The 25,858-nt window shown below is 40.2% G+C and overlaps 2 protein-coding genes across 5 annotated transcripts; one reads left to right on the forward strand and one right to left on the reverse strand.

Annotated features, from left to right (window-relative positions):
• On the reverse strand, window positions 5,865-10,694 carry LOC107618232. 4 transcript variants are annotated; one of them, XM_016320239.2, is made up of 4 exons: window positions 9,170-10,693; window positions 7,657-8,973; window positions 7,109-7,223; window positions 5,865-6,385 (listed from the first exon to the last, which is right to left on the reverse strand). In XM_016320239.2, the coding sequence occupies exons 1-4, from the start codon at window positions 9,812-9,814 to the stop codon at window positions 6,144-6,146; spliced, it is 2,319 nt and encodes a 772-aa protein (XP_016175725.1). In that variant the 5' UTR covers window positions 9,815-10,693; the 3' UTR covers window positions 5,865-6,143. The 4 variants fall into 4 exon arrangements, with proteins under 4 accessions (XP_016175725.1, XP_016175726.1, XP_016175728.1 ...); XM_016320240.2 differs by having other exon boundaries at window positions 5,872-6,376; window positions 9,170-10,694; XM_016320242.2 differs by having other exon boundaries at window positions 5,872-6,385; window positions 7,104-7,223; window positions 9,170-10,694.
• Window positions 11,710-12,955, forward strand: LOC107615953. The gene is made up of 4 exons (XM_016317964.1): window positions 11,710-11,985; window positions 12,066-12,377; window positions 12,462-12,809; window positions 12,851-12,955. Exons 1-4 carry the CDS (start codon window positions 11,710-11,712, stop codon window positions 12,953-12,955), a joined length of 1,041 nt encoding a protein of 346 aa, XP_016173450.1.

Raw genomic sequence — 25,858 nt, forward strand, 5'->3', positions numbered from 1 at the left:
ATATATGACCTCCTAATCAAAGAATATAATTAATTGTAAAAGAATCTTAACCAATTGACAAATAACTATTTTTTATAACTTTCGAACAAATTTAAACATATACTGCATATGAAAGGAAAAAAACAAAAAAATAAAAAAATAAAGCAACTAATAGGTGTTAATGTGGTTTTGGGTTTAAGTTTACATAAAAAAAATTATGGATATATAGAAAAGAGTATTTTAGAAAAAAATTATTGAACACTATAAAAGAGAATTTTCTTTATATATAATGACTATTCACATAAAGATAGTAATTAATTTCTTTATGTTATATCATAAATTAATTTAATCAAATATTTAAAATTACTTAACGATTTTTAGCTGTCCTTTTTATATAAAAAAATATTTTAATCATCTTCATCACCTATCCCATAATCTATGTGAGAATTACTTATGAATTTTGTGTACAAATAAATAAAATAGCTGAATAGTTATAAAAGTGTAGATTATGGAGCAAGTTTGCGAACAAACACCGTGGACCAAGTTTACTTTGTGTGTGTCCTGCGAAGTCAATTAGTTTACCTTAACCAAGTTTACTTTACGGGTTATATTTTCAATTAGAGCATTTTATCAAACAGTTTACAGACATAAAAGTTAACAAACTAATAAATCAAACTAAAATGTAATCTCTGTCCATATACTTCAAAATTGAATCACAAACACACAGATCCATCAATATATAGAGTGAAATATGAAATAAGAGCAACATAAAAAATTATCTATAGTCTATACACATGTCAATTCTCCCAATTCTGATTAACTTACGAATAAGTAAATTTGCATTTTTTTAATTGGAGCATTTGATCAAACAGTTTACATATATGAAAGTTAACAAACTAATAAATCAAACCAAAATGTAATCTCTGTCCATATACTTCAAAATTGAATCACAAACACAGATCCATCAATATATAGCGTGAAATGTGAAATAAGAGTAACATAAAAAACTTATCGTCCATAGTCTATACACTTGTCAATTCTTCCAACTCTGATTAACTTATGAATCAGTAGGTTTGCATTTTTTTCATTGGAGTATTTTATCAAATAGTTTACAGACATAAAAATTAACAAACTAATAAATCAAACCAAAATGTAATATCTGTCCATATACTTCAAAATTGAATCACAAACACACAGATCCATAAATCTATAGAGTGAAATGTGAAATAAGAGCAACATAGAAAACTTACCTAATTTCACTAGTAGATGCAAGACAATGTAACCAGACTAGTTGAGCAGTGGTGGAGGAATGGACCGTTGGTAACAGCTACAGTGGTTGATAGTGTTGGAAGTGGGTAGCATGAATGGCTGAATCCCAGGTTGAAGAAGAGTCTTGGAAGAAAGGAGAAGGGTAGGATTTGGAATTATGGAGTGGAATAATTTTTCCTTCTGTTTTCTCGCCTAAGTTGGGGAGAAAATTTTTTGGTGGGTCCCTTTCACTTTTTGTCACTGTTGTATATTTCCCTTGACATTTTCTTTCGAAACCAAACAGGTGAAACTTCACATTTCCCTCCTATATCTTTCCGTCCGTGTTGAATCCCTCCTATTTTCCATCTAAATAAACACAGTGTAAGTTATTCCACGGTAGATCTAAATTCTAGTTAAGGGGTTAAAATGCTTTTATTTTTTCATAGTTTGCCATTGGCTAATAGGTTGCTGTATACAAAAGACAAGATTCGAACCCACGATACTTATTTAAGTTGACTAATTAACTAACCATAAACAAACCCAAATTGGTTTGAAATGTGAGTTTAATTTGATGCACTGACAGTGTAAAATATTTTACGCATTCGTGCAATCACATCCGTTCTTTTGGATGATGATTCACGCGGTCACTATAAAAGATAGTTATTTTTACGATGTGGCGTTATGTAATTAGATAGACGTGTAAAAGTAAAACTACTTTACACTACAGTCTACAGTGCATCAAAATTAAGTTCTTTTTTTTTGGTCTTACGTTCTTTGTACATAAGCCAAATTATAGTTTGTATTTTGAAGGACTAGATTCAAGATCCTTTGATGCCTTGTTGGTCCAAATTTCAGCAACGATCCCAATCGAATTCGCCAACAAAATGGATTTTCCTTTTCCGGACCCTCTCCGACTCCAAACGAGCTGGGAAAATCTTAGTAATTAATTAATGAGTAAAAGACAAATAGGTCTCTGACCTTTTTAAACGCGGACATTTTCGTCCCTCAGGATTGAAAAATACATTTAAATCCCTCACCTTATAAAACGCGTGACAATTATAGCCCTCCATCGAGTTGGGGCTCAAAATGGCAACGGAGAATGCTGACTTGGAGGGGTGGAGAGTGAGCTGTCCATTTTGGTTGATGATGTGGATGGGGAACAAATTGTTAATGGACAAATTGGTCTTTAGTCTTCAAAATGACGCCATTACCTGGAATGAGCCCTATTTGATCGAAATGCATCGACGAAGCCATGGCCATTGATGGTGCGATCGTCCATGACGAGTGAAGGGACTTTTTCATGCACAAGACCTAGAGGGAGATCTTCATGCACAAGACCTGGAGGGAGATCTTCATGCGTTGTGCCAGGGGGATTTGAGCGAGATGGGGTTGCGCCAAAGTGCTCCTGCAGCGTATATGCCATTCTGTATAAGTCAAGAACAACAACTAACCCTAACAGAATGTTTCTCAGGTGTCCATTCTTCAAGGTAATTTACTATTTTGGCAACAGTTGGATGAGACTGTAATGTGTCTAATTGGGTGATTTTTTAAAAATTTGCTCCAGGCTAAAGAACGTCACTGTCGGTTCGTTGTCTTACTTGATGAACACCTGAAAAAAATCAGGGCCATAGAGTCTGAAGCATTTGGTCCTGTGGATGATGCTAAGGGAATAGAAGTTGAAGAACAGCTGTTTCGAAGGCAAGAATTGGAAAAAAATGGAGAATTTGGAGAGGAAGCTGTTATCTATGTCTCTAATGTGCATGTCTTTGAACCGGTTAATGAATTTCTTCCACATGTGCATTACATAGTTTTGATGATGTGCTCTCGGCATTACCTCCTTTAAGGCTAGTAGCAGGCCCTACATAGAATATAATGATGCAAACACATAATATTGTCAAACCAGTCCAGAGTCATGCAATATGCTAACCAATGATTACTAGCCTAATCTACCCAAAGAAACAGTGTAAAAGTCTGACCTTTTGCTGGTCGGACATAAAGTTCCAACCCTAAAAACACAGGGAGGGACTGTGGAATAGGCTTCACATCAACTCTTGCTGTCGACCCGGGGTTACTCTTAATTATCTCCATGCTGTAGTCCCTGAGCTTCCCATACTGTTCTTTTTCATTTTCCATTATCCTCTCTTTAGCCTCTTTCACTGCTCTGTAAACCATCTTCGGATGCACCACCAGGTTAAACTCTTCTCTAAGAAAGTCAATTGCCTCATTAGTTGTCATATGAGGTTGACTTGCCATTCTTTTTCCACTTTCTTACTGATCCACTGTTGATCAGCATCATTACTACCCAAGTCTCTTGCACATGTATGCTCTGACTTGTAAGTCTTTGCCTGGAAGCATAAAAGTGTCTTGTGGTAGGATAGATATGCCAGCCATAGACAGTCTTCACCCCTGCAGCCAACTCTCACCCTTTCCTTATCATTTTTTATCCAGAGAAGTTCCCTACTTTTAGATATGAACATATCTCTTATCAATTCTTTGAATCCATCAATGGTTGCAAACTTGGTTTCAATCTCAAATCTACCCTCTCCAAACCCATACTCATCATTAAACACTGGAAATTCATGCTTGTCTCCCTCATCCTCTAACGACACTAGTATGTGAAGATCCTCTGATTCATACTCATAAATGGGGTCATCATCATCTGAATCCTCCTCATTTACATAGAGGCCGATTGGAGGCCTATCATTGGGCTGCACAGTAGGCACAGCTTCCTTAGCATGTACAGCAGGCCTAGTTCTTTGGGGTTTTACATTAGGCCCAGTTCCTTTGGGCTTGGTAGCGGGTCTAGTTCTTTTGGGCTTCACAGTAGGCCCATTTCATTTGGCAGCACTTCCACTTGCACTCCTTGGTCCAGCCCTTTTTTTTACCTCCACTTGACTCTGCCCCCGTCCCTTCTTTCACACTGACCTTTTTTTTTTGTGGCAGAACCTTGTCCTTTCCTTTCAGAATTCTTTTTCTCCTCATCCCATCATCTTCCTCATCATGGCTAGAATAATCCTCATCTGAAACAGTTTCAGAAACAGTCGGAGGAAGTTTATACAGTTCGTCCTCCCCAGTTTCATGCCCATCATCTTCTGTGGATGGTGATGATTGAAGCTCCCTCATGATGCTATCAACATCAATGGGATCATCAAATTCTTCCGTCCCCTTTTCTGCAGCAGCATCTTCTTCCACTATCTGTGGCTCATCAACGGGATGGTCGAAGTATATGTAAAACTCATCAGTGGTTGAATTCCTGAGCTTGTTCTCTCAAAGTTCATTGATTCCTGCATCCCCTTTCAGAATTTGCAGTCCAGACTCAATGTCACTGCTTGTTGGGTCATACCAATAAACTGCCATATATGATGGATATCCCAGACTCTTGAACAATGTTACTAAATTCCCAAAATTCACAAAGTCTAAGTCCATCTTAGAAAAAATTTTCAACTTTTTCACTAATATACTCAAGAGTTCCACTAGGTGTTCTACCAAAATGGTCTCCGTGATGAAAATAGGTACCACATATATATCATCCATCTGCATTATCCACAAATACATAAATCGGAGATTATACCCTAGATCAAGTGCCCGAAATTTTAAAATCAGTAAACTCCACATAGCTTTTTCTCATTCTTTTACCCGAAAGAAAATATGCAATCACCCCTAAGTCCAACCCCATGCATTATATTGTCACAAACATTTAAACAACGACGCACGTAGCCTTGACTATTACCCTTACCTCTGTAGAAGATGTCAACTTCTGATAGGGTTTTCTGTAATAACTGGAGTGACTTTTGGGTGTTATGAGGATTACAAAGGGTGAAATAAGGTGGGGGATAGAAACAACGTTGTTTTGAAGACTAAGGACCAATATGTCCATTAACAATTTGTTCCCTATCCACATCATCAATCAAAACGGACAACTCACTCTTCACCCCTCCAGGTCAGCATTCTCTGTTATCGTTTTGAGCCCCAACTCGACGGAGGGATATAATTGTCACGCGTTTTATAAGGTGAGAGATTTAAATGTATTTTTCAATCCTAAGGGACGAAATGGTCCACGTTTAAAAAAGTTAGAGACTTATTTGTCTTTTTTTCTTAATTAATTATAGGTCTTATTGGGCTCTGTGAGGAATCATGGGTCGGAAGGGAATGGCACCCAAACAAGAGAAGTGAATTGGGTCACTTTTTGATACTGTCCACAAAACAGATCATGCTTGATTCGGCCATGTCTACCTCAGAACGGCAGAACCTATTTTGTGGATCGTTTTTCAATCAAATGCAGTCAGCTTCCTATTATTCCTTTAAGCTCATGTTTCGGTTTCAATGTAATCAGAGAATTCTATTTCATAGTTCTATACTTCTATTCTAGCAAAAACCAGGTATTGCCAATCAATATTAGTACCAAAAGGTTTAAGGGAAAAACCGAATAATTCTCAGAATTTATTGTTTGCTTTGCTTGAATCTTGGTTTGGCACATCTTGAAGTTCTTTAGAGGCAACTGTGTAAAAATATAAAATGCTCTTCTATCAAAATCTTCACCTATATTTTACCTCAATCACATCACCGTATGCGCACAACGATGCCTAATGAATATCGGGGGCAAGGCAATAATATATTCAGAGGCACTGGTGCAAGGTTTTAAAATAAATCTTTCATTCTCATATTTTTCCTCCTTTTCATTTCTTAAAATCCTTTTTAAGTTAATCCACTAAACTACTTGTACAAGAGACTGGTGTGAGGGTCATTACTTGAAGACAAGATGTACATACAAGCAAAAGGTAAAAAAAATATGTACACAATTACAATATTTTCCCTTTTTTAGAACAAAAAAATAAACAACGGCCACTGCAACCCTTTGTGTAATAAAAATTGGGGTGTGATGATAATTTAGCATAAGGAATGGTTGACTCTACCAGTCAATCAAGAAAGTGTTCTGCCATCTCATTTACTGATTCTCCGGCCTGAGACTGAGCTGCTTCGGCTATTCTGACCAACATGGTGGCCTTGTAGATGGCCAAATCTGCATTCTCCATTAGAGACTGAGCCCTCTTCCGCTTCCGTACTGCATACTCCTTTGATTCGTTTGCCGATGCTTTTGCATGTTCAAACTTTCGCATCGCATTCTTCTCCTCCAAAGCATCTTGTTCAGCTACAATTGCTAATATAAATGAACAGATCAGATCAGATATAATCACCTTATTTTGGCTCTAGTTCTATGAGAATATTATGGATTTGAATGTGATTTGACTAAAAGCAAATCACTAGAATCAACCAAACAAGTGAACAATATAGAACACAATGTTAATTTTCACTATTAAACCAGAAAAGAGCCAAATATAGAACCAACATCAAATCAACAAAGAAAATTAATACATAAAAAGGTCATGTGAGATTTTCACAAAGGCTTCTATTTCTCTTTTACCTGGTTATGATATGCACTTTCTATTTTCATTTCATATTGTGTTTCAGGATTTTATGAAGGAAACTATATAAAGGTCAATTTTTCCCCTCCTCTGCTTGTTTTAATTTTATTCGCAAAAATTCTTGAAACTGAAAAAAGACAAGGAAAACAGAAAACCAAAGTAACAATTTATATTTCATTTGAAAACACAGATGATTACATGATATATTGAATGATGTACCACAGAAAAAAGCTGAATAGAAAAAGCCACTAAACAGGATCAGCGGCCAACACTCAACAAATTTTAGTATAACATGTGGGTATATAGCGTGTGGGTAAGATGAAATTAGTCAAAAGAATGATAGCGCCAGATTACCAATAAGATGTAAGCCGAAAAAAAAAAACATCACATCCAAAATATTCTCAGAACTAGAGGACTCGATCTTTGTTTATGAAGAGGACAAGAAATCACTACCTTACCTTGCAAAACCCTTGGATGTTTGCCTCTGCCAAATTGACTAGGCTGTCTCTTGAATGACCTCCTCTTTCTCAGCAAAGGCCTGGGAATGAGTGGAGCCTTCTTTGATTGATTACTCTGAGCAGAGAAAAACCATTTCAAACATGTTAATTATTGGGAGCACACTGTATATTTAAACATGCATAGATTTGATCCTCTCACTCTCATATAAGCTCACTTTTCTCACTAGGTATCTCCCCTATTCAGGTAAACATGGGACACATGCAGCTACAGACAGTGACAAAACCACTGACCCACTTGAAAAACTATATCCCTTAATAATGAATAAGAAATATTTTTTGTGATCCTCTATTGCTTCCAAAAATACAAAACATACATGGAGAAATATATTTAGGCCAAAAAATAATTAACAGATTCAAACGGATCCTAATTTACAACAGACCAGAAGTGTTTTTCCCGCTTTGCAACCAAGAGATGAGAAGAAAACAAAAAGGAACAATATCCAGAAAACTAATTACTTTTACAATATGTAAAAACATAGACAAGTTACCTGGAAAACCCTAAGCAGAGAAGAACGTTTTTGTTTCCGCTTTCTCATCCAAAAGCTACAAACAGCTTCTAAAACTACCTTGCAACAAAGATCCCGGCACTGATTAACAAGGTAAGTCTCATCAAGACAATCATCTGGGTTAGAGTAGCTAGCCTTCTCCAAAGCATCAACAATTAACTCAAATTGATCCTCAGATACATGTTCTTGATACTCAGCATTAAACTTGCTCAACCATTCTTCATCTTCAGAATCCAAGTCATAATTTGCACTCTTCCTTGTTATTGCTCTAGATAACTCGTCACCATTTGCTAATATATAACTTTCAGGCCTACAGAAGGGAGCCATGATATTATCTCCATAGCCAACGACATCTCGGACACCTGGCACTGGAATAAATTTAGAAACAGGAGCAGGAACATTTCTGTCAGAACACACTTTGTAAAGGTCTTTGAAGACAACCCAGTCCGGTCGATTAGGAAACTCCAGTTTCAACCCATGGTCCAACGAGAACATTATCACATGGGTATAACGATTAGAAGAGCAGGGTCTCATCACTTTTTCTGGTTTGAGGGTACATCTTGTCAATCCATCTTTCTTTACAGCAAGATGCCACTCCCTTGATGAAGACATTTCTACAGTGACAACTGCTCCTTCTATCCGGTAACATCTATCTGACTCTGTAACCAATATATTTGTAGAACAAGAAGATGAATCCAGTCCTTCGGTTGAGTTTACTGCGGCACAACCTGCTTCTGATAAGCTTACTGAAGTGTCACTGTTAGCCAAATTTCTAAGCTTCATATTAGATGCTACAGCTGCAATATTTCTTTTAGGCCCATTCCTTAAATTATAAGTAATTGTTCCATTACTTCTTTCTAACAATAAATTATTCCGAGTCTTCCGTTTCCCGAGAGAAGTCCTCCTCCGTTGAATGCCTTTAGAGTTCACATTTCTGTATTGTCCACTTCGACCAGGTAACCTGGAACTCTTGTTGGATGCAAGTGCTGATAAAGCATCATTGATTTTAACAACCTCAGGCAGGATCATTCCACTCTCATCAGGTTCTCTCACGAAAGAATTGTACGAAACCTTCAATTCATTCTGCAACTCTGGGAAGTCAATTTCATCCTCGACATCACTAGACTCATGTACCGGATTATATACAAGAAAAAATGATCTAAACATCGATCTCAAAAACACTGAAGAACGCAGATAATTAAAACAGTGAGGAACCGCAGAAAAATCCAGAGAGAATGATGGCCCAAGCCTCATGTTCCCAAAAAACTGACAAACACCAACGTGGACCATAGGAGAACCCTGAAAGAGAAAAGATAAAATACAACTTACATGTTAGGAAAGATAACCCGAAACTTAAAAAATGCGCAATCAATATGCGGATAATCACTAAAGAAAAACCTCTATAGTAAACATAACTAAATCGACTATCCTGTTTTCCATCCATTCATTACTACTATTCAAATCACAAATACAAACCCAAACATAATCATAATACCTGCAAGAACTGTATTCCCCTTGAAGCATAAGCACCACAGAGAGGCTCAGAAAGAAGGAATGCAGAGAGCTCCTTCATCTCAACCCCGGTCCTCAATGCAGCCCTCAACACTAAAACCAAGAACCGCGAAAACATATCATCCTCCGTGCCCAAGCACTGCCTCCTGACAACAGCTGCAAACACGCACGGATCCTTCCTCGGTTGCTGCCGCCGCGAAAACCGCAACCCAAACTTCTTCTTTTTGGCATCAACAACAGCCCTCTTCCTCTTCCTCGTATAGACAATCCCAAAGAACTTATCAGGGCCTTTGCTCAACGACCGAGCACCCTGCACCGTCCCCTGCTTCCTGATCTCAACGGCTTTAACAACGCTTTTCTTCTCATTGGCACGAACAGGAACTGCATTTTCTTGCTTCAATTTCGCAGTTCCGCCGCCGCCACGAGGCGAGGTGAAAGCTGCGGCATCAACGTTGTTCTTTTCGGGCTTCTTGGGCCATTCATCCGCCTTTCCACTACCTCTCTTGGGTTTCAAGCTCTCGCCGGATTCCGGCCACAGACGCCGCCCCGACCGCAGGACACGGGCGTTTTCAGAGCCCGTGACCACCCCAAACACCCTCGTGGTCCGCCTCATCCCAACCGCCGGCATTGCCGTCCGGTCCCCGAAGAACACCGCCCGGGATTCGATCTTTTTTGGCCCTATTCCCAACCACCTTCGAATTTCACCGAGTCCGTACAACGAGTTGAGTCAACTCAGCACCGAGTCGCAAAAGTTGCCCAAAAACCCCCCAACACTTACGGAGACGACCTAGACTCTATTTCTCAGCAACAAAGTGTTAAATAAGCCCAAAACCCAAACCAACTTTTTAAAATATAAATAAATAAACAAAAAAAAAAGAAAAAAGGAAAACACATACACTGATACACCCACACAAAGTCACAAACAACACCCTTAACCACAAACTTGATTATTCTAGAAGGTTCTTAATCTCAGAATCGGAACATAATAAACCATAATCATCAAAGACGAACAAAGTCGGTACAAGAGAAATTTAAAGAACGATCTCGTGTGATACATGAACGACGGATTTACAGTGACCAAAAACAAAATTTTAGGAGGGGGTATAAAGAAGAAACGGAGGGCAAACGTTACAGAAAGCGAAGACGAAGAATTGAAACCGAGAAATTAATCACAAAGCTCGAGATCTGCGAGAAGAGAGAGGGGGAGGGAGGGAGAGAGAGAAGGGGGGAAAAGGCGGAAGCGGGAAAGAGCGCGCGCTTAGTTAGAGAGAGAGAGAGAGAGAGGGAGATAGAGAGAGAGTGAGAGTGTGTTTCGATTTCGGCTAGGGTTTATGGTTAAAACAATAAAACCATTGTGTGGGGAAAGATGGGGGTAACCACTGGTGAAGGGGGAGTGATGTGAGCCGTTAGATTAGAAGAAGGGACGGTGGATGTTTGTTTTTTTGCAGAGCAGTCACTTCGATGGCTCAAAAAGAGCGTTTCGTGCTTCTCACTGCTCTGGTCTTTAGAGAGGAGAGAGAATGAGAGGAGGGAGGAACTAGGAAGAGGATATTTGTTTCGGTGACACGTACGAGTGATTTGTGGGATACGAAATGACTGATTTGGGCTTTTGTTGTGTAACGTGTGAGATGGAGAGAAGGTTATGGTTGTGAGTTTTGGTCTTTTGGAGGGTATTATGAGAATATTGAGAGAGGTGACTCATGAGATTCTAGTGAAATTATTAACTTCGGTAAAACTGAAACGGATTATTGACAGTTTGACACAATTTTTAATTATTTATTCTCAACATAATTAAATATTTTTTGATCAATTATATTAAATATTTGTTTAGGTGAATTGGATATTTTTTATTTTTTTACTATTTTTATTTTTATTATTAAAATTTTATTAAACACACTACAAAATTTAAAAAAAAGGGCGAATAACCTAATTAAGCTAAGGAGATGAAAATTTTACACAAATCCGACAAACCAAAATCTGGTTCATTAATCAACCAATGCAGGTTTCTATGTAATTCGAACCAGGTCAATTCGAACTCCATTTATATATAATTCGAATCATATCGATTCGAACTATACACAGACGCAAAGACACACTAATTCGAATCAGCCTTATTCGAATTACACACACATAGTAATTCGACTCAAGGTGATTTGAATTACTCCCTAATAAACCACTATTTTATGATTTATCTTGTACTCAATTGAGTGGTTTTTATCAATTCTTCACCCACTTATTCATATAATTTGCATGGCTTTACAATTCCTTCCTTATTATGTGATACATATAAAAACATGTTTCCTAAGCTTTAAAAATGTCAATTTTAATTATCCTTTATTACCATTCGATGCCCTGATGTGTGTGTTAAGTATTTTCACTCCCCAGCACGCAATCCCAAATAATTCGATACTGGCTGATTCGAATTACACAATGTATAGTTCGAATTAGACTGGTTCAAATTATATAGGACCAGACGTGTATAAATAAGGTGTGAACGTGAATTGATCTCATTAGAGTGGGAAAATGGCTAGTGAGGAGAGTTTTGTAGTGTTGGTTCACCATAGAGGATCGATTAAGAGGAAAACATGGTCCGGTGTGAAGTTTACCGATAAGGATCCTCTCAGTATTTTTATGAGGCCTACGACGAGCTATGATGACCTAGTTAATTCTGTACTACAGAAACTTAGTCTGGAAGGCGTGAAACGGGTTAAGAAGTTTTTCTATCGCATTCCAATTTCGGTGCTGCAAGAAATCATGAAGTATGATTGTCTCACGATAGGGAGTGATGAGGACTTGCAGGTCATGTTTCATTGTCGTCGGCAGTTTCCCGAAGTTAGGACACCTGAACTGTTGGCGAAGTTGGTTGACGTGGTATCCAGCTCGGGGGTTCGAACCGGAATACCCCGACTGTAGGCACGGTAGCCGGTTCTAGTTCCAGACCTGCTGGTGCATCTTCCTCCATCCCTGTGTATGAACCTCTGGTCGAGCATGTCGCCTCCCCTTTGTTCGCTGCTGATCTCAACTGTAGTGGAGGGGGCGAGGTTGGAATAGGGGATACTGTGCCGACCTCTTTACAGTGTGCTGCACCGGCTGGTCTGGAAGATGCATTGTTGAATGATCCAAACGATGATGATGTGGAGCCGGATATCATTGCTGATGACAGTGGCGATGATATAGGAGCAAGTGAGCCAGTTGGGGCGGGAGGTGGTTCTAGCTCTGGCACACAGCAGTACCCTTCGCACTTTTCATCTTTGGACTTGGATGCCATGAGGCAGGATGGGGTTCTTGGGGAGCCTGCTGGATTTGGTGCTAGAGATGCCGAAGGGTCTGCAGGTCTGATAGAATTTCAGGTTGGTCAGCAGTTTCAGGATAAAGATGAGACTGTGTTAAGTGTCAAGACGTACAGCATCCGACGCGGGGTACAGTACAATGTGGTGGAGTCTGACTATCGCCGGTATGTTGGGAAGTGTTCTGAGTATGGGAATGGGTGCACATGGTTGATTAGGCTTAGTCTCTGGCAGCGCAAGGGAATTTGGGAGGTTAAACGGTACAACGGACCACATACGTGTCTCGCAACGTCCATCTCCAGCGACCACAGGAGTTTGGATTATCATGTGTTCTCGGTATTCATCATGCCAATGGTTAGGGCTGATGCATCCGTTAGCATCAAGGTGCTCCTGAATGCGACGGCAGCACACTTTGGGTTCAGGCCGACGTACAGGAGGGTTTGGTTGGCGAAGCAGAAGGCCGTTGCCCATATCTATGGTGATTGGGATGAGTCGTACAACGAGCTCCCTAGGTGGGTGTTAGGAGTTCAGCTGACGATGCCTGGTACTGTTGCAGTCCTTAGGACGAGCCCTGTTCGAGTTGGGGGTCAGGTGGACGAGTCGCAAGCTTATTTTTACCGACTGTTCTGGACGTTTCCACCATGTATTGAGGCATTCCGTCATTGCAAGCCCTTGGTCAGTATTGATGGCACCCATCTGTATGGCAAGTATGGGGGAACGTTGCTCGTCGCAATTGCACAGGACGGGAACTCCAACATTTTGCCTGTTGTATTTGCACTGGTCCAGCGACCACAGGAGTTTGGATTATCATGTGATATCGGCATTCATTATGCCAATGGTTAGGGCTGATGCATCCGTCAGCATCAAGGTGCTCCTGAGTGCGACGACAGCACACTTTGAGTTCAGGCCGACGTACAGGAGGATTTGGTTGGCGAAGTAGAAGGCCGTTGCTCACATCTATGGTGATTGGGATGAGTCATACAACGAGCTCCCTAGGTGGGTGTTAGGAGTTCAGCTGACGATGCCTGGTACTGTTGCAGTCCTTAGGACGAGCCCTGTTCGAGTTGGGGGTCAGGTGGACGAGTCGCAAGCTTATTTTTACCGACTGTTCTGGACGTTTCCACCATGTATTGAGGCATTCCGTCATTGCAAGCCCTTGGTCAGTATTGATGGCACCCATCTGTATGGCAAGTATGGGGGAACGTTGCTTGTCGCTATTGCACAGGACGGGAACTCCAACGTACTCCATGTTGCATTCGCACTAGTTGAGGGTGAGAATGCTGAGTCCTGGTCCTTCTTTCTCTCCCACATGCGTCAGCACGTGACCCCATAGCCGAGTCTGCTGGTTATATCAGACAGGCATAACGGCATCAAGGCTGCCCTTGAGGCTCCGGACGGAGGATGGCTACCTCCAGCTGCCTACCGTGCATTCTGCATTCGACATGTCGCATCAAATTTCGCCTTGACCTTCAAGGGCAAGGACGCAAGGAGGCTTCTTATGAATGTAGCCTATGCTAAGACTGAGGTGGAGTTCGATTACTGGTTTGATATTCTGCGGTCTGAAGACCCTGCCATGTGTGAGTGGACGAACCGGATCGAGTATTCGTTGTGGACCCAGCATCAGGATGAGGGTCGGAGATTTGGTCACATGACGACAAATATCTCCGAGTGTGTTAATTCAATCTTGAAGGGAATCAGGAATCTCCCTGTGTGCTCGCTGGTGAAGGCAACTTACGGGAGGTTGGCCGAACTATTCGTTCGCAAGGGAAGAGAGGCTGAGGCCCAGCTGGGAACCAGACAACAATTCGGTCAACATCTGGTGAAGTGTATAGAGGCCAATCTGAAGACGGCGAGGTGCTTCACGGTAACTTTGTACGACAGAGATAACTCGGAGTTCACCATTTCGGAGACGACTCCTACTGGTTCGTTCTCACTCGGTAGCTAGCTACAGGGTGTCACTCGAAGCTCAGACATGTGACTGTGGATACTTTCAGGCACTTCATTTCCCGTGTCCTCACGCCCTGACATGCTGTGTCTATTCACGGCTAACTTGGCAGCCGTATGTCCACCAGGTGTATCGTCTTAGCTCTGGTTCGTTCTGAAAATAGCGTCCCCGGACTAACCCATGGTTGACTCTCCTGAAGTGCATGGTCGTCAGCGGGGACATCAACGAAGTAATCCCCGAGTGGCCCTAATGCAAGTTCACCATCACCCTGTGCTGAACCATCTCCCACACCGGACCCGTACCACTCTCCACCATGACCACCATGATGAGGACTAACACCCCCTACACCAGCATGGCCACTAGCGTCTCTCCCACCAGGCCCATGCTAGTCACTATCGTCGTAATCGTCACCATGATCACCGTGATCATCCCACGCAGCACGTGCCTTGTGTCGGCCTCCACGCCCTCGTCGTCTGCCTCTACCCCTACCCGCCGCGTCACCCTCCTCCATGGCCTGGTCGAGCCACCTCCACTCACGCTGGCTCTGTTGTGTCCCAACACGAGCTCTCTGCTCAACTTGACGCCTATCCGGAACGTCGTCAACACGGTCCATCTCAAGAACTCGTCCGGCACCCCTCTGCGCCGCCTCAACAGGAATAGGCACGGCTCTCGGATCCCCAAAGTACATCTCCGGTGACAAGAACCTCTTACCATGCTGACGCCACCAATCCAAGAAGTCATGTGAGGGACCTGGGTCTGCGACAACATCAAACCGGAGAACGTGATCCGCACAGCTCTCCTAATGAAGATGCCAGAACTGCAAACTGTAGGGGAACCAACGATCACCGCCTCTGCCGTCCTTCGACATCAAGAAGTCGATGTTCAGGGCGGGCTGCGGGTGGGGCTGTAATCCGCCGAACTGCGGTAGCACCCGATCAATCTGATGCCACTCTATAACGGCGAAATATATCAAAGAAGTCACACACCGCCATAACACCGTATGACGAGGTTCCAACACCTCCGAATGCACAACCTGAAGGACGTCGGGAGAGCTATACGACATCTAAATAAACTGCAAATATATATCAACAATGTTAAGCCACCTCGTGAAGCGAAGTTTGAAACGTTACTTAACTAAACATAAGCGGTTAGTATACTCATATCCCTGGCCTGTAACAAGTCTATCCTCAGCCTCCACATCTGCACTCGAGGTCCCTTCTCGCTAGCGGAAAGATTGTGACCTGACCATCTGCAACTCACATTGGTGTTATAACGAAAGAAAAGTGTGATATAATAGTATAACATTATAGGCGGACATGGAACAAAATAATTTAACTCGAAAAAGAAAAGTCCGACAACAGTACCTCGAGGCCAAGGGCCAGCTGAACGTATCATACCCAGCAGGTCTAAACCAAGGAAAGCGCCAAAAGATCCAAGACTGAAGTAACTGCAACGGGCCAGCTAACTTCATCACATGTCTGTTGGCCACTCGGCACATGCACTTGTACAACCACGCTAGTGCTGCCGACCCCCAGCTGTAGCCACCCATCTCCTCAAGCCTAGCAACGTAGGATAGCCATCTGATGTGAATACGGTTGCCGGACTTGTCGGCAAATAGTTGAGTGCCCAATAACATCATGATATAGGCACAAGCATAGCGCCTCACTGTCTCCTCATCGGCTCCCTCGGGGCACTCTCCAAAGGTCTCCTGGAACCAGGTGCAGTTCACTGCAAACTTCTGAATTTGGTTTGCAGGAGGTAACACTCCAAGCAATTCCTAGAACCAAACCCACGCTGGACGGCCTCCCTAGATGTATATTTGGAAATCCGTCAAGCAATCACTGACATAACGCCCGTCGACCGGCAACCCCAACTGGTACGCCACATCCTGTAGTGTTATCGTGCACTCCCCAAACGACATGTGGAATGTGTGCGTCTCCGGACGCCACTGCTCGACAAAAGCACTGACAAAGGGGCTCATCCAATCTAAACCATCTATCGTTTAGTCTCGCAAGGTGGTATAATCCGGCCATCTGCAAGTACGGAATGTACCTCTCGTCGAGTCGCATAATTAAAACCACTAACAAAACCACTAACAGAAACCACTAACAACATAATCCACTAAAAGAAACCACTAACAGAAAAACTTAACATAAACCACTAACAAAGACCACATGCAAAACTATTAAAAAAAACCACTAACAAATCCACCAAAATAAACCACAAAACCACTAAAATAAACTACTTCTGAAACCACTAACAAAACTGCTAACATAAACCACCAACAAAACCACAAACAAAACTACTAAGGTAGATCACAAACAAAACCACTAACATAAACCACATGCAAAACCACTAACAAAACCACTTGCAAAATCACTAACATAATCCAATAAGCAAAATCACTAAAATAAACCACATGCAAAACCACTTACAGAACCACTTGCAAAATCACTAACATAAACCACTAACATAAATCACTACAATAGACCACATGGAAAACCAATTACAAAACCACTTCCAAAACAACTAACATGAATCACTAACATAAACCACTACAATAAACCACATGCAAAATCACTTACAAAACCACTTCCTAAACCACTATAATAAACCACATGCAAAACCACTTACAAAACCACTTGCAAAACCACTAAAACAAACCACTAAAAAACAACTTTAACTACTAATCTCGTCGTTGATGACCCCGGCTATATGAGCAACTCCATCCAAACGATATAGTCTTTCTGGATCGTCCCCTATCGCCTCAGTATCCTGCTTGAGCCTTTGTCGGAGTGAATCTGGGTCGTTTTCTCTGGGATTTGGTGGGGTATGAGTTTGGAAAAGTGATTCGAATGAGGGTGGTTCGAACTCCTTTTATAGGCGAACCAAGTGTAATTTGAAACACCCCAATTCGAATTACTACTAGAGCTAACAAACAAGTAATTCGAATCAATCTGATTTGAATTACTTAGGGTTTCGTTGTTGGGTGTAATTCGAATCAGGTTGATTCGAATTAGTGAGTGTGTGCGTGTGTGTAGTTCAAATATATGTGATTCGAATTACATGTAAATTGAGTTCGAAGCAAACTAGTTCGAACTATATAGTAATGTGCTTTGGTGGATTCATGAACCAGTTTTTCAATTGGCTGATTTGCGTAATTTCCTTCTACCCTTGGCTTAATATAGTAATTTGCCCTAAAAAAAAAGGATATTTTTCAAAGGATACACTAAAATTAGATTTTTTAAAATAAATAAAATAAATATTTTAATTACGAATATATGTTAATTTGAGGATATTTACCGATTTTCATCATGTGTCTTATCTCGTTTACACTGTAAACGAGAAAAGTCCAGAGAGCGACTATAAATAGAAGTTGTTCACATCGTCCCTGGCCCCATATTTCTCTCATTTCTCTCTTTCTTGCACCGTTTTCTTGATATTTATTAGTTACCCAGACGTTATGGCATGCAGGGATGCACGCACGGACGCACGGGACCCTGACATCAACCGCCTCAACGCTAGTTGGCACATTGCGGGAGCTATCGACTTTGAGGTTAGTGTTAACTTTATTGTTTAAATTAATAAGTGTATGCACTTTTATTTCGAGAATTTTTATAGAGTTGTTGTTTTAACACATGAGTAGACTGGATGATATTGAGGTAACACAGTTTAGGTTAGTTGGCAAGTTAGTAACATGAGTTAGGTCTATAATTTACTCATAGTCAAAGTTAGATAAGTAATTTCTTTGATTTGATTAGTTAATTAAATGTTTTTGTTAGTTAATATTTTTTTTAAATTTGGAGAGGATTTTTAAGTATTAGTTTTGTATCTTGTTTATTATGTTGTGATGTTTATTTGAATTACATTTTAGATTTGTTAGAATAGATTTGGATATGCTAGAAAACTTAGTTTGGAATCAGATCTTTATAAAAGTTTTTCTTTTAAACAGAGGCCTCACCTGCTACTACCTAGGCAGGTTATTCACACACTTGCACCCCCAAATGTCATCGTCTCTTGCTTGAGGGAGGCTGGGTTCGGCGACACGGTACAACTCAGGGACTTTGTTTTTGACAACTCCCTGATCACTATATTTGTGGAAAGCTGGCATCCAGAGACCCACACTTTTCACCTGCCATAGGGTAAGTATACCATCACCCTGCAGGGTGTTGTGTACTACCTCGGGTTACGTACACACAGGAAGCCAATGGGTGGGTGCCTGTATGACTTCCAGATTTGGTACCAGCGACTGACATGGGAGTACGTGGAGGAGTTCTTGGGTACCAGACCTCTACACGGTCCGTAGTAGGGTGTCCAGAGGAAGGAGTCGTTTAGCATCAAGATGACATGGCATTGGGATAGAGTCTGCCACATGCCTCTGAGTACCACGGATCCAGCCACGCTCCGACAGTACACTAGGTGCTACATCATGTTGTTGATCAGTGGTTACCTGATGACCAACAAGTCCAACAATCAGGTGCATATCAGATGCTTGCCACTGTTGGCTAACTTCAGGAGGAGCAGTGGTCTGTTATGGGGGTCCACTGTGCTTGCATGGACGTACCACTCCTTGTGCTATGCAGCACATTGTGACACCACGGACATAGCCAGATGTACACCGCTGCTAGTCTCGTGGATATACCATAGGATTCTACAGTGGTATCCGCCGGAGAGGCAGGTTCCGACCTTTCCCTTAGCAGTGAGGTAATTATTATCGTTTAATGTTCCTATCAATTTTTATTTATTCAATTCAAGTTTTACCTGCACGAATTGACGCAATTTGATTACTACGAGGTTGATCGGGATGACCCAGCAGACTAGGGACCATCATGCACATAGAGTCCTCCATTGGCGTACGACCTAGATCGGATACATTTGGACGAGGTATACCCTTATCTTTTACTTGAATATGAAATATTTGAGTACGATTATCGTATAAACTGCTTCTGATGAGCCTATGACACTCGGTTATGCAGTTTTGGTGGACGTCGTATGCTGACCCCAGACTGCATGACATTACTCCAAATTGGATGAAGTCCGCAGGGGAGTCGGAGACTTGGTTGTCTGTTGTACTCCTGGTGTGCTTCAATATTGTGGAGTTTCACCAGGCCGATAGGGTGAAACGGCAGTTCACAAGTGAACAGCCAGTTCCTGCCGATCCGGTTAATGTCGATAGGTTTCTGAACACTACTAGATGGGGAGAAGATGTGTGGTGGCCTACTCGATGGTTTCAAATCCCGGTTTGAGGAAGGCCACATGATCTCCATTTAGCCATCCTCCGACGATAGGCTGACGCAGGAGTACTCGGTTTGGTACTAGCAGGCCTGCCGGGTCAGACATCTGTCCGGAAAGGATGTGCTTGATGAACCCAAACTTTTGACCTTCCCTAACGACATGCAACCCACACCTAGTCAGCCTAGGGATGTCCTCTACCTTCTACGAGATATCCCTTATCACCGTAGGCATGCCAGGGAGGTGCAACCAGACACTTGGAGACCTGCCCAGAGGGAGAGGGGTGGGAGGGACCCCGGAGGAGCTGCAATGCCTCGACCAGAGCACGTCAGACTCAGCATGGAGAGGCTGGACGTTGCGTCTGAAGAGGAGGTAGAGTATGCTCGTTTGCTGGAATAGCCCGCACCGTTTCTCTTTGTGCTCCACCTCGTCCATATTGCTATAAAACCTCGTAGAAATTGGTCTGCTGGTTACCTTTCTATGCATGGCCGGATTAGGGTACAAACGTGTCCCGTGCCACTCTGGCCAAAGCTTCTCGTCAGGAATTGGGTGAAACTCTACCTCATAAACCTTGAACATAGACTCTTGAAAGTAGACTAGATGAACATATGGCCCCCACTCGACGCTGACAGTAGCACAAGCAGCAAGTGCATGACGACAGAAGAAATGAAGTGACTGGAAAAGCATGTAGTCACATGTCCCTGAGCTCAACCAAACATGGAATGAACCCTAGCTCCAACCCTTAAACAACTTTAATTCCTGTATCAAAAAAGCCAAAGCCCTCGTGTCGCAATGTGTAACTCGCATTTTCTGGATACCCTCTCTATTCTTTTAAACCGTAGCCTACAGCCACTGTGAATACTGATTACCCGTTGCCATTTGAGCTTGTGCCTCCCTACCCTTCCGGACAAACAACTGATGCAATCTCTCATACGTGCATCTAACAATATCTGAAATGGGTAGATATGTTGTACCCTTCAGAACTACATTAATTTACTCGGATAGGTTAGTTGTCATGTGCTCAAATCGACATCCACCATTATAATGTTGTAACCATATTTTCTTATTAAATCTATCGGCCCAGTTAGCCATCTCACACGATAACATCCTCAGAGCATCCATGTACCACTCATACCCAGCATTACTAGGATTTTATGCAGCATTAATGAGATACCACTTGCCCTCGGCTAACTTGAACCAAGACATATAGTTTGTAGCTGTGTGCCTGACACAATACGCATGGAACGCCCTGAGAGGCTCCTATAGGCTGTCATCAGCTCTAAGTGCAGTCTTGATTACTTGAGATCTATCAGATATAATCAATATCCCTTCTTGTGGTGTCACATGACGTCCCAGATTAGTAAGGAAGAAGGACCATGACTTCATACTCTCAAACTCAACAACGGCGAAGGCCACTGGGAGGATGTTACTGTCACCATCCTGTGCAACTACAATTAGCAACACTCCATCATATTTGCCATACAAGTGCATGCCATCTACGGAGATGTTCGGATTACAATGCTTGAAAGCTTTAATGCATGAAAGGTATGACAAGAACACCTTGTCGAACTGACCGCAATCGTGCACCATCAAGTGGCCATCATAATACGGCAACGCACTGATGTCACATACCATGCCAAGGAGACAACTCTGCAATGCTTGGAGCAACCACGACACCTTGTTGTACGACTCCTCTCAGTCACCATATATCTACGCAATTGCCTTTTGTTTTGTCATCCAAATGTTCTTGTACGACGGCTTGAAGTGATAGCTCTATCTCACTGTACTCTGTAGAACAGGAATGTTCACTGATGGACTAGATTGTATGGGTGGCAGGATGATTCTGCATATGAGGTTGTTGTCCAGCTGTCGGTGATCCTGTGACATGGTGGGGGCTAGACACATGTGTGCTCCGTCGAATTTATGCACCTCCCTAACCATTTTACATATAGTCGAATTAAAATTTGACCAAAATAAGAACGATGAAACAAAAATCGAATTAAAATACAACAACACTCACCAATATCCAAAATTTTGTTAGAGGGCGACACAGAGACTCTAAAGACATCTGTAAATTGCCGGCAATGGTACATAGTACTTTAACCGATCCGACTCGACTACTCGACACTCGGTACTTCTCCGAATGCTGTAATTCTTCATGCCTTGCAGCACTGCCTCTCTGCTCCTGAATCTATGACCAACCCAAAACTCCACACCACCTTCGGTATTGTAATCGTTGACCCCCATATTCAAAAATGAAGTTTTCTCGTGCATCGCATCCAAATCCAATGTATAGTAGTGGCTGGGTACAGATGATAACTCTGGAATTGGACGCGGAGTAGGCAAAATGTATCGAACTGATCCACCCGCAGGAGTCTCAATATGAACTCATCGTCATTGTCATCGTCAGAGGAACCACTTTCGTGACTATCGGCAACATACTCTTCGTCAGATTCTTCATCCTCAATGTCCATGTCTTGGACTGGACTAGCACAGTGCAACGGTCGTGATGCGAGAGGAGGGTCTTCCGTACAAAATTCGAGCCGCTAGCACCACCACCAACATCATGAACCTTTGCAGAAAGCTCCATCACTTGTTCAAATATAATTCTGCCATGCATGTCAATCATTAGGGCACATGCTCATCGCCATCGAGCTAGAATAGACAAAACCAAAATATACAATTTTCTATCGGTGCTAGCATTCTATACCCAACTCTACCGATTTTTTTCTCTCACCATCGCCGATGTGCGTCAATATCATGCTCTTTAACTCGAACAACAAATTTTCTCTTCGAATTTGGAACAACGCAAGACTCTCACACTCAAATATAACCCCGCTGTCACTGTTTCTTATCTGATAGTTGGGATACACTATTACAACAAAGAAACCACTCCTACTAGACATTTTTGCTAAGTTTTTCGAAGAAAAATGGAAGAAAAAGAATTGAGAGATTTCTAAGGAATACCAATGGTTTCCTGATCCTTTTATAAGGGTTTAAGTTTTGTCCTATTCTATCTCGTTTACTGTGTAAACATTTTTTTCTCCCACGTATCTCGTTTACAGTGTAAACGAGATATGACTAAACAATTATTTTCCACGTATCACGTTTAATGTGATACATTGCCACGTGTCGTGCCTATTCTCGTTTATAGTGTAAATGAGATACGGCTAAACTTATCTCATTTACACTATAAACGAGATAAGACACTTGATGGAAATCGGTAAACATCCTCAAATTAACGCATATTCATAATTAAAATATTTATATTTTATTTATTTAAATTAAATCCCAATAAAATTAGCAATCATGTTAGGTAAGCAACTAGGGATGCAACCAATTGTAGCCAATTAATTTTTTGTTTTGAATTTTCTCATTAGAGGGAACGTGAATTCAAATATATCATGAGAAACATCCAAAATCTAAATAAAAAGAAACATCCAAAATCTACAAGAAATCATCTAAAATTATTTTAAAATTTCTAAAATCATTATACGAATTTCTAATAAAAAGAAATATCCAAAATCATTTTAAAAATTCTAAAATATAACAAAACAAAATATTTAAAAAATATTAAAAAAAAGAACATCCAAAAAGTAAGCAAGAAACATCTAAAACTATTAAAAAAATATATAAAACCCAGCTAGCTTCAATTTTTCGTTTCACCCAATCCACCATGTTACTGTACAACCCTTTCCAATCCCACTACAATCGTCTCTCCTCTCATCTTTACATGTACCATTTCACCCATATGACATACCACTTTTCCTTTCTTAGATACCAAATAGCCACCCATAGCAAATCTATTATCAACAGGTATGTATGTGCATATAGCCACCGTTCTCAAAATCCTTCTTTCCTTCTATCTAATATTATTGTCAATTTATCAGCTCTCCTCATATTTTTATTGATAAATCTCTCTGTCTGCCACTGTTTTATATAGGATTTAATTATTTTCCAACAATTCTCCTAAGGTTCTATCTTATTTTCAAAAATCAACTAATTTTTACAACTCCAAACAACCCAAACAATAACAAAGAAATACATAATTTATGTTTTTTTCCCTAAAACATACATCTTGACTCATTCAAATATTCAATTTTCAAACCAAATGTTCATATCATGTGGACCCACCTAATATATTCCTCCCTCATTTTCAGCCCTCATCCATAAATTATATACAAACTTACAATATAAAAATGAATGAGTTGCTTATTCTAGAGCTTCTTTGCATAAAGCACATCCTTCATCGTCTTGATTTATGATATTCTTGTTGTTCAACTTATCTTTTGTGTTTAATCCATCCATAATAACGAACTATGTTAGTATCTCCACTCTTGGCGATACTAATCATTGCCAAACATTGTCAAATATGTACTTCGCCACAAGCACGCCATAAATCTTTTTCATTGTAACATTTGTAAAGTTCTTCGTGTTATATTCTCCATCAGTACTGAAAGTCCACATCAAAGTATCCTTATAATGTGCAAACAAACAAACAAACAAACAAACACTTTCTAATAAAATATTTGTCTCACCAATTTGTATTTTTTCTCTCTCAAGAACTCCCTCTTCCATCAATGGTGCTCTTCCTCTAATTTGAGATCATGAATAATCTCGAAAAATGATCTAAGATTTTGCCCCTACCCTGATATCCTTCTAAACTATCGTATTCTTCCCATATATGGCATACATTCTCCAGTCCTCATTGCTCATTTCTCTATATACCTCATTATCCTTAGCTATATTCACAATGTCCTTCCATGATCCATTTGTTCTTTTGCATTTATACTCCACCACATACTTACTCAGATTAATGTCGTAGAATGATCCTATCACCTTCTTCCATAATGGAATACTTCCATTTGAGAACTTCTACCACCACTTGAATAACATTGTCATTTTTTATTACTAGATCCTCACTTCTAAATCCTCGTGTTTCTTTGGCTTCTGAATTAAGCTCCACTTAATTATTAGTATTACCCTCTTATCCTTTTTATCTCCCCTCCCCCAAAAGAACCTCGACTGCATGGAAATAATCTGTTTTGCCACCTCCTTCAACATTTTGAATAAACTCAAAAAAGTATATTAGTAAGCTATTAATCACTAATTTTATGATTACCAGTCTCTCAACTTTAGACAGTAACTGATTTTTCAGTTTGTCACTAATTTTCTTGCAGGTTATTTTTTCAATAACCCAAATCGTTTTTTCTATTGATTTTTGGTTCGACTGATTCTGCCAATTGGTTCGAACTAATTAAAAAAATTTAACACCATCATGTGTTCAAGTAGTCTATTACAACAGAAGTTGCTTATTTGTACTTTGCAAAAAAGTAAAAAAGGAAAAGGACATAAAATAATACAAAATGCTTTTCAAAGATTATAATAAGACAAAAAAATAAAAAATAAAAACTTCTCACAAGTGTTAAGAAGTTCAAATTCTATATTCTTACATTTCACTCACAAACCTTATTTTACAGTGTTATACCAAAATTAAATTCATATCTATATTTTTTTAGCTTGAAACATTTTGCTAAAGTTTATTGAAAAATCTTATTACATGAAAGGTGAATATTGATATTAAACCTTTTCTTGTTTTTGTTGAATAAAATGTATTGATGTGTTTGATATAAATCCTTTTAAAAATAAAACCTTCTTTGTGTTATTTATAAATGGAAAAGACTATTGTCACTCCCAAAATAATAATTGAGAGCTTTCTTGTTTAATTTTTGTTTATTATGTCTAATGCACTATTTAATTATTACATAAATTAATCCAGTGTCATTTCAGACAGTAAAACTTTGGCCGTCCAAGCCACAACCCAGAATTTTGAATCTTCCAAAAGGATAAATCACAAAAGATATACTTAAAATTATTTTATTATTGACAAAAATATTACTAAATTTTATTATTGACAAAAATATTATCAAATAATTTAAAAAACATATTAAAAAAAATACTCAACCACAATAGAAATCCTACTCTATTAACAAAAAAGTGTAGCGTAACTCACTTGCCAATATTCTTAGTCGCAAAAAAAAAAAACTCTATTTTTGATATCACTTTTTTCTATTGATATAGAATATTATCTCAGTACACGAGTATATATTTTTGTCATATTTTTAAATAATTTAAAGGCATTTTTGTCAATAACAAAATTTAAAAATATTTTTATCAACGACAAAATATTTGGAATACATTTTTTTGA

The sequence above is a fragment of the Arachis ipaensis genome, chromosome B09 (genome assembly GCF_000816755.2).
Source record: "Arachis ipaensis cultivar K30076 chromosome B09, Araip1.1, whole genome shotgun sequence".
Classification (NCBI taxonomy): domain Eukaryota; kingdom Viridiplantae; phylum Streptophyta; class Magnoliopsida; order Fabales; family Fabaceae; genus Arachis; species Arachis ipaensis.